This window comes from Corapipo altera, unplaced genomic scaffold (assembly GCF_003945725.1).
Source record: "Corapipo altera isolate COAL_440 unplaced genomic scaffold, ASM394572v1 55, whole genome shotgun sequence".
Taxonomy (NCBI): domain Eukaryota; kingdom Metazoa; phylum Chordata; class Aves; order Passeriformes; family Pipridae; genus Corapipo; species Corapipo altera.
The window spans coordinates 8,859,682-8,867,889 of record NW_020884882.1 but is presented as its reverse complement, the minus strand read 5'-3'; the positions used below and the strand labels follow the sequence as shown (position 1 = coordinate 8,867,889).

The window sequence follows — 8,208 nt, the reverse complement described above, 5'->3', positions numbered from 1 at the left end:
CAGTTAAAATTATATACATAATAAGTCACTAGATATAGTGCTGTGAACCAGATAACACTATTTAGCAGCTACAGTACTGAGGCTCTGTGTTCCCTCCATCCCTATCCCTTTAGCCAGTCCAAATACGTGCCATCTTTCTATCAGTCTAAAGCAGTTTTCAGAACATAAGCTTTGTCTATAATGAGGACATTTGATTCAACTGATTAACAGAAAAAGGAACAAATTAAATCAGTAATGGAGGAAAATGGGGCCGTACCAGAGCACCCGACTCTGCAGCACAGAAAAACGGGGTTTGGGTGGGGTTTTTTCCGTTTGGTTGGGTTTGTTTTTTTAAGTATGAGAGTTCTAAAAGACAAAAAGAAAATACAAAACAGTATTCTGTATTTCACATTTTTATTAGCTTCTTGCTGGCAGGCATTACACTTGGGAATAATATTGCACCAGGCATTAAAAATATGAATTCTACCACAGGGACATTTTGCATTTAGAATCCAATATAAATATTTCTAATCATATTTCCATGGCTACAGATAATATTTGGTTGCTTGATTTATATGCATAGAAAGAAACAGTTGTCATAACTGTAAGAAACTGTACTTATCAAGTACTTTTAAAGGGTGGGATTTGTTTTCCTAGAATATTACAATACTGTTTATTGATTTAGAAACTAAATTAGTCTACACAATAGCAGCTTCTCCCCAACTGCATTTTAAATTCTTTTTGTTTCTTGCTCCCAGTGTCATAGCATTAGATGGATTAGAAACCATTTAGACAGAGGTAATTTTAGCACTTTGAGTCGAGTCAGAGAATTGTGTTAATGACACAAAATACCCTATTGTACTAATTCTTCGGACTCCCTCTTTCAAACAAAAAGGTGTCTTGACTGAACAGGCACATGCACGGTTTTTTTCTGATCAGGACAAAAGAACAGAGCTGCTAGAGAACGAAACTCCTCCAGTCCTTACTGATAAACAATAAATAGTTGTATAAAAAAAGCCCACATTGTTGCTTTAGTCAAAATCCAGACTCTCTTGGGTTTGCTGTCCAATTAAGTTGCTAATCACTGAAGTGGCTCCTGTGGAGTCAGAATCAGTCATCTGTTTTCCGTGCCAGTCTACAGAAAGTCCAGTTATGCTCCACTGTGTTTTCATTGGCACGCTCGCTCATGTGATGAACTCTGGTGTTCCTGATCGTGAAGCCTTGCTTTGTGATGTACTCCATCAGATGGACTCGGAGCGACACTTCCTGGTGGTAGTCGCATGGCCCAAAAGTGAAGGAAACCTGGCAGTCCCTGGTGTCCATCATGTGCTTGTTCCACTTTGTGAAGTGGTTTGAAATGCCTTCCAGTAGCGCGTGGACTTTCGTCGTGATCGTGAGCTGTGTGATGATGACGGCCACTGGGTTGGAGTACTTGGAAAGCTTCCGGGTGCTGGACAGCTCCACCACCTCCTCAAAGGTATCCACAGGATACAGTGGCTTGGGGTCATTAAGACACTGAATTAGCGGCTCAATCTGATAGAAGTCCGCTTCCTTCCGGAGGAGATCGAACTCCTTGAAGTCCAGTGGCAAAGTGAGCTCTGAGGTCCTTAAAAAGTTAAGAACATAACGGAAAAGTGGTCCATCTCTGTCAATAAAGTAATTGCCCTGAGAGTCCCTGGCAGTGGGGAAGTCTCCCCTGAACATGGCCCCGAGCATTGAGTCAGGATATCTCGTTAGAGTTGTGAGGGAGGTCGTATACATGTGTCCACCCACATTTAGCGTGACTGGATCAGTCATCTAGAAAGAGAGAAATTGCAGAGTTTATGAAGCCACCACACAAGATTCGATCACCTCACTGACACACATGGCAAATACTGCTGGAAAACTGGGAGAGAATCACACTCCTCCCGTTCAAAGCCTTTAACGGGTGTTTAAACCTGGACAAATCCAAACCACCTGGCAACAAGGCACAACTGGCAATTAAACAGGATGATACTTAACACGCAGAACCCACATTTCCAGAATGCTTTAGAAATCTGAACAACTGAGCTACTGTCAGAGAAGCGAGTTTTGCATTTGGGCAACAAGTTTTTTCCTATTCTACAGATGGGGAAATGAGAACAGAGAGATTTCCTGACGAACAAGTTAGTCTGAATGAGGCCCAGCAGTGTTCCTTACTTTCACAATCTGTCTCTCATTCTAGAACAAAACCAAATAAAAAAAAAATAAATAAAAAAAAGGGAAAAATCAACCAAACAAGTCTTAAACCTCTTTTTCTCCTTCAAAAGAGGAAGACAGTGCAACTTGACACATAGGACCAAGAGCTCACAATCAAAATAATCCGTGCCCTGGTTCAGAGGCATCATTAAAACAAGCAGAGAAAAAAAAAGAACTTTCAGCTTTTAACTCTAAAAAGAAGTATTTATTAACAAATTAGCATGCTGCATAGAAGAGGGGGGCAGAGCACAAACCAGTCTGCATCAGCTTCCAGATAGCTCATGAGGAAGCAAGAGAGAAAGGAACATAAATCCCATCTGGCCACCAACCCTAACAACCAGGACTGTGGCCAGCCAGAGAAGAGAGACATATGCATGGCAGCAGAATGAAAAGGGGAGAAAAATAAGATGTGTTTGTCTAGTTTGCGACAAGGTTTACAAGGAAAAATACTTTTCTTTATAAATAAAATTACAAAGTCCTTAAAATTATATGCAGGAAGCACAAACTATTTTCAGTCTTTGTGTTAGGAAAACAGTAACAGTGAGCCCCAGGCATCAGTTCAGTCCTGGTTGATTGTCACTATGAAACATGAACCTGGGTGCTCCCCACAAGCTGCAGCTGAGGTGCAGCACTCCAGAGAAGGTAAGTAAGCTGTTGTAAAGCTGGTGTAACATGCACAGTTTTCCTTCTCACACGACTGAAGCTCTGGAGCTACACAAGACAGATCTGGAAGGATTCTTGCTGCAAGACCTCAAAAGCCCAGTTGTACCACACAGCACACACTTGCACAGGCTCACTCACCATATATCCCCAGTCTCCATTATCCATCTGTTCAATTGCTTGAACTGTGGTATTCCAAGTTTAACAGAAGGCTGCTGAAAGGATACGCGATTCACCTCCTCTTATCTCTCTGCAGGAAAAAGCACACAAACAGAGAACAAAACATGGCAGACCATCAGTACCTACAAGAACACCAAGGGGAATACTTTCCAATCAAAGGCAGGCTCTCTGCCAGGACAGCCACAAAGCCACATTAGCAGGAGAATCTGCAAACCCGCTTCTCCCTCCTTATCCCTTCATGCTACCCACAGGACTGCCTCTGGAGCCACTCCAGTGGCTGCCTGAACATCCCAGTTTTGTTGAATAACAAGCAACGTGCCTCTGAGGATAATACACGTTCACAAACTACCTTTCACCTGGGAAACTCTGAGTACTTTGAAAGACAGATGTCATTTTCCCACTCAGCCACCACTGAGGTCACACATGTGATCCGTTACTATTAGTCAGCATTCCCATGCTTCAGTTTCAAACTGCTCAGAAGAATAAATCAAGCATGAAAGTCAATGAACAGTAAGAAGAAAAAAATTCTCACTGCAGAGTTAATAATTTAGCAGTGGAGAACTGTAACTGATAGGAAGAACATTAATCTACAGACAAAGAGCATGAATGGACTTCCCAGACATCTACTCTTGAAAGCAACCCCTGTAGAGACAAGCCAGAGGACACCAAACATATTTTCAACACATTCCAACAAAAGCAATTTGAGAGAGGTTCATGCCGTGACTTCCCAGACGATGCTGAACTGTTGACTTGCATAACAAGGGGACTGTCCACATGAGCACAAGGCAAGTCCACAGCGAGGGTTGTGCAACTCGGGGAGGGGGGAAGTGAATGACCTCAGACCTCAGTGTTGATTTTCCAATGGTGGCCTGTCAACCATGTCAAGCAATGCAAGGACAGGGAAGCCAGTTGTCAGTAAGCCTTTATCCCTACCCAGAGCCTGCCGCTCTGCTAGAATTGCTGAAAATTTAGGTCAGCCTGTTTTAAGTAGGGTACAGCTTCTCAGCTTTGTTTATTTTTACATCTTAAAGACCACACAGTTTCCAAGTCTCCTGCTCCCATCCTCTTTACTAACAAACTTCAACAGTCACCCAGCTAAAGGCAGATAAAGATTTAGCCGAGCCAGAGACCTACAAACCAAAACAACTGAAGGTTCATAGCTAATTCCCAACCAGAAAGATAACTTGCCCTTCTCTTTCCTAGCAAATAAGGTTGGTCTGATTCGACACAGAACCAGGCAGCATATCCTACCTCTCTGGGCTCTGCTTCCCTGCCCAAACCCACAGACTGGGCACAACAGTGTCCAGCAGGTCTTCCAGTGCCAGCAGCACAAGCACAGCCCCAGCTGCCTCTCAGACGGATTAAAGAGTACAAAAAGCAAAATCAGTGTATGAAAATTGTGAGGCCAGACAACAGAAGACTAAGGAATACTAAGATACAGAACTAGTCATACCAGGATCCTATTTTTACAAATTAGAGACGGAGTATGCTTCAAGAAAGTACATTAAAGCACACCCCCCGACAGCAGATAAACCTGGAACGCTCGTTTGCCAACCTCTGTAATTATTTTTTTAAATGTTCACAGATCAAGAAGTGAATTCATTCAAGTTTTCTCTGTTTGGAATTGTCACTCATTAACTTTTATCAATAGCCCAGACCTTTTAAATTCCAGCACTTGAAAGTGTTAATCTGGTCAAGTACGAGGCCAGGAGAACATGCAGATGTGCTAAAATCACATGAGACTGGTATAGGTTTCTGATATTCAAGGAAAACACTCACTTGAAAGTGAAATGATGCAGCCAGACGGAAACCTCACTAGTAATCATGGCAGAACAGATCTGCAGTCTTAATAAAATTAACTGGAATTACACATTCCGAATATTTCAAAGACAGAGAGATGTCCATCAGTGTTATTTTAACTGGTGGATATGATGTTATTTTGGTCAGCATCTAAATCCACACTACAGATGAATCAAGACTTTATGGGGGAGAGAAAGAGATGACACTGCATGCCCGTGCAAAGGCATGAACAAATCTTTGATCACAGCACTGCTGTGTAACACCACAGTGAATAATTCACGAGAGCAATTATCTGAAACAAGCCTAGCCCTCAACACAGAATTGGAATCGAGAAATCTCACTGACCTTTGTGTAAGGACCCAGAACCACGAGGCACACACAAACCTCCCTGGCAAACCAGTGCTGGAGCAAGATGTGCAACACGAAGGGAAGACACCAGGAGGCCATCCTAAAATGATGCCTGAGTGTGATCCCAACTATCCACTGCTTCCCTCATCAGCCTGGGAGCTCTGAATTTCTGAACAACAGGCTAAAGTAGCTCAGTTTGGGTACAACTTGAGCTAAGGACTAGCAAGGCTGGGGATGTACAGCCTTCATGACATATGCCTTTACAACAATGTTTTAAAATCTTCCTGAATGGAATACAGTGATCATCAGTGGGGATGGGCAGACACTCCAACCATACTCCAGGACAGGCAGCCTCAAGCCAGCTCTGGTCCCTCTCACACAACAACAATCTGCACACAGGGTCAGCCTCACCAACACAGCTACACCGTCCAGGCAGCAGATAACAGATGACATCCTTTGATAACCATCAGCCTGCCTTTGATAATCACAAGAAATACTCATTTGAGATGAAATTCAGACAAAGTGCCGACACCATTTAAGTCAAACAGGATGTCCCTCTTTGGTGGGAGCAGAAGTGCCTGGATGGTGTCAAGCCACAGTCCTGCCGTTGTTGAGCTGTTCCGTGCACAGGGAGGGGACACACAGCAGTGACATGGTCACCGTGGCTCCTGCCACAGCCCAGCACAAGCACAGCCAAAACTGGAAAGGCACAGTGAGAAGCGAGAAAAGCACTCAGGTCATCATTTTATACTCAACACACCAAACTGGGTACCTCCATTTACAAAATGCTCGCTCTTATTTCATGTATTATGACTCAGAGGATTACAGGGCTGTTTATCAGCAGCACTGCTGCAACAGGTAGTACCACTAACTTCAGCAGGGCTTCTCCCAGAACAGAGCTGCTAACCCACAACCATTCTGCAAGCTGAAATTCAGAGACAGCAAGTAAGGTGAATGTATCTGTGAACACACACCTGGGCTCAGGCCAGGCCCAGGATGCCAGCAGCACTGCAGGCATTTGCACTGCTGGGACTACAGGCACTGCATCAGGTTGAGGCCACAGGCTACAAACCACTGCACTGATGTCACACACAGTTACCCAAAGGAGGAGCAGAAATACACCTAGCAGTTTTAAGTCAAGAGGCAAAGACCACCTGATTTGTTCTGAATGTTCTTCATCTATTTTTTTCCAACAAAAGAATTAAGGGATTTATTTGTGGCAATAGTGTTTCATGAGCAGTTTGGTATCAATATTACAGCACGAGCTGTTTAACCTCAAGAGTTACCTTTGATTTCTAGGTCAATATAGAGCTGGCAGGAATTTTACCAATGGCAGCTTAAAAAATAGCAAGCTAAGACTCCACTTATACAGACACATACACCTGGCATTTCATTTACTCACCCTCTCTTGAGCTCCCTGCCTCTCAGACTTGGATCTCCAAAGATGAGAAGAAACTCCAGCCCCAGCACAGTTATGCTGTACATGGACAACCTCTCTGTTCCCAAGCCAGTCAGAACATTTGAAAGGCAAGTTCTTACTGTAAATTATTGGTGACTCACCTGAACTGACAAACACTGAACAGCAGCAGTGCTGACTGTACTCCACCAAACTACAGCAAAACAACAGTCTGCAAAGCAACCCCTGAGCTCCAGTTCTGTGCTACCCTGTTAACCAGGAGAACAAGGAGGAGAAGAGCTCCCAAAACAACCAGTTACCCGAATCTTCTGGCAATTCAGCCAACTGGCTTCACTAAAGAAAGCATCTACCACCTTCTACACGTGTCAGGTTTATAATGACTAATGCAGTTTATTAAATGTTAACTTGATTTTCTTGAGTTGTTTTTTACTAATACTCAGTCTGCACCTCAGGCAGGATGGAAAAACGCTCACACCAGACACTCAGCATTTTCACTCCTTTATGTTTAATTGCTTCACTATAAATTCCAAGCTCCTGAAGTTTCCTTCCCTCCCCCGAGGAGCTCTGTGACATCCTGTTTCAAGCCCAGATTCCAAACTTTCCTTTTAATTGCTTCTTGTTGGAAGAGCCCTGGTCCTGCTGAAGCAACCCAGAGCACCCAGGCTTCCAGGATCTGTGACAATAATTGAGTTTCACCCACGTATTTTCCTTCTGTGACACTAATCAGTGTTGTTCCCATGTGGAAACACGTCTCCAAACAGTTTTGGAGGAGGACAGGTGTCAGAAACACCGAGCCTCGCTGCACACACCGATGGGGCTCAGCACACACACAGACAGCAAGACGGGGAAGAAAACCCCCTGAGAGCCCAGAGAGGGGGCCAGGGCTGCAGCAGGAGCCGGGAAGTGCCCGTTTCCATCACAGAGGAACCAGCGAGCTCATGGTAGCAGAACTCTCTCCAGGATCAGAGTGATTCAGCAAAGACGCTGGAAATGAACCCAGACATTTCGTCTCTCCCTCCCACAAGTGACCCAAGAGCCCACGGCCTCATCCCCACCCCAAAACAGAGCCCCAGCCCTGCCTCTTCTCCCCATGGCATGACCCACTGCCCTCCTCGCCCGGAGCAAAGCCCACGGATCCCAGATCATCCTCACCAGAGATCCCCGCCGGGCACCGCGGCTCCCGCCCGGGCATCCCCCCGCTCCGCCCTCAGCCCAGCCGGGAACGGGACCTGGGCAGCACCTGCACCATCCCTGCCCGAGCTCCGCGGCCGCGGCTCCCCGTTCCCGGCCCGAGGGAGCCCCGGGGACCCGGCCCCGCACCTGCCCCGCACTCGCGCCGGGACGCGCCCGTCCCGCCCCAGCGCTCCCGCCGCGGGCGCGGCCCCAACCCCGCAGGGCCCCGCTGTTCCCCCGAGCCGGGGCACCCCCGGCCCTGCGCCCCCCGCCCGGCCCGGCACTCACGGGCGCAGCTCCCGGCGCTGAGGCGGAGCCCGGCGGCAGCAGCAGCGACGGGGACTGTGCCCGAGCCCGGAGCGGAGCCGCCGGCGCGGGCGGGGACGGCGGAGCGGGGGAGTGTCCTGGCGAGCCCCGCCCCGCCTGTCGGTGGG

The 8,208-nt window shown here is 46.5% G+C and overlaps 1 protein-coding gene across 1 annotated transcript; it reads right to left on the bottom strand.

Moving 5' to 3' along the window:
* Positions 1 to 376: 376 nt before the first annotated feature.
* Positions 377 to 8,161, bottom strand: KCTD6 (potassium channel tetramerization domain containing 6). Its single transcript, XM_027640678.1, has 3 exons — positions 8,063 to 8,161; positions 2,998 to 3,106; positions 377 to 1,776 (listed from the first exon to the last, which is right to left on the bottom strand). The coding sequence occupies exons 2-3, from the start codon at positions 3,022 to 3,024 to the stop codon at positions 1,090 to 1,092; spliced, it is 714 nt and encodes a 237-aa protein (XP_027496479.1). The 5' UTR covers positions 3,025 to 3,106; positions 8,063 to 8,161; the 3' UTR covers positions 377 to 1,089.
* Positions 8,162 to 8,208: the final 47 nt, after the last annotated feature.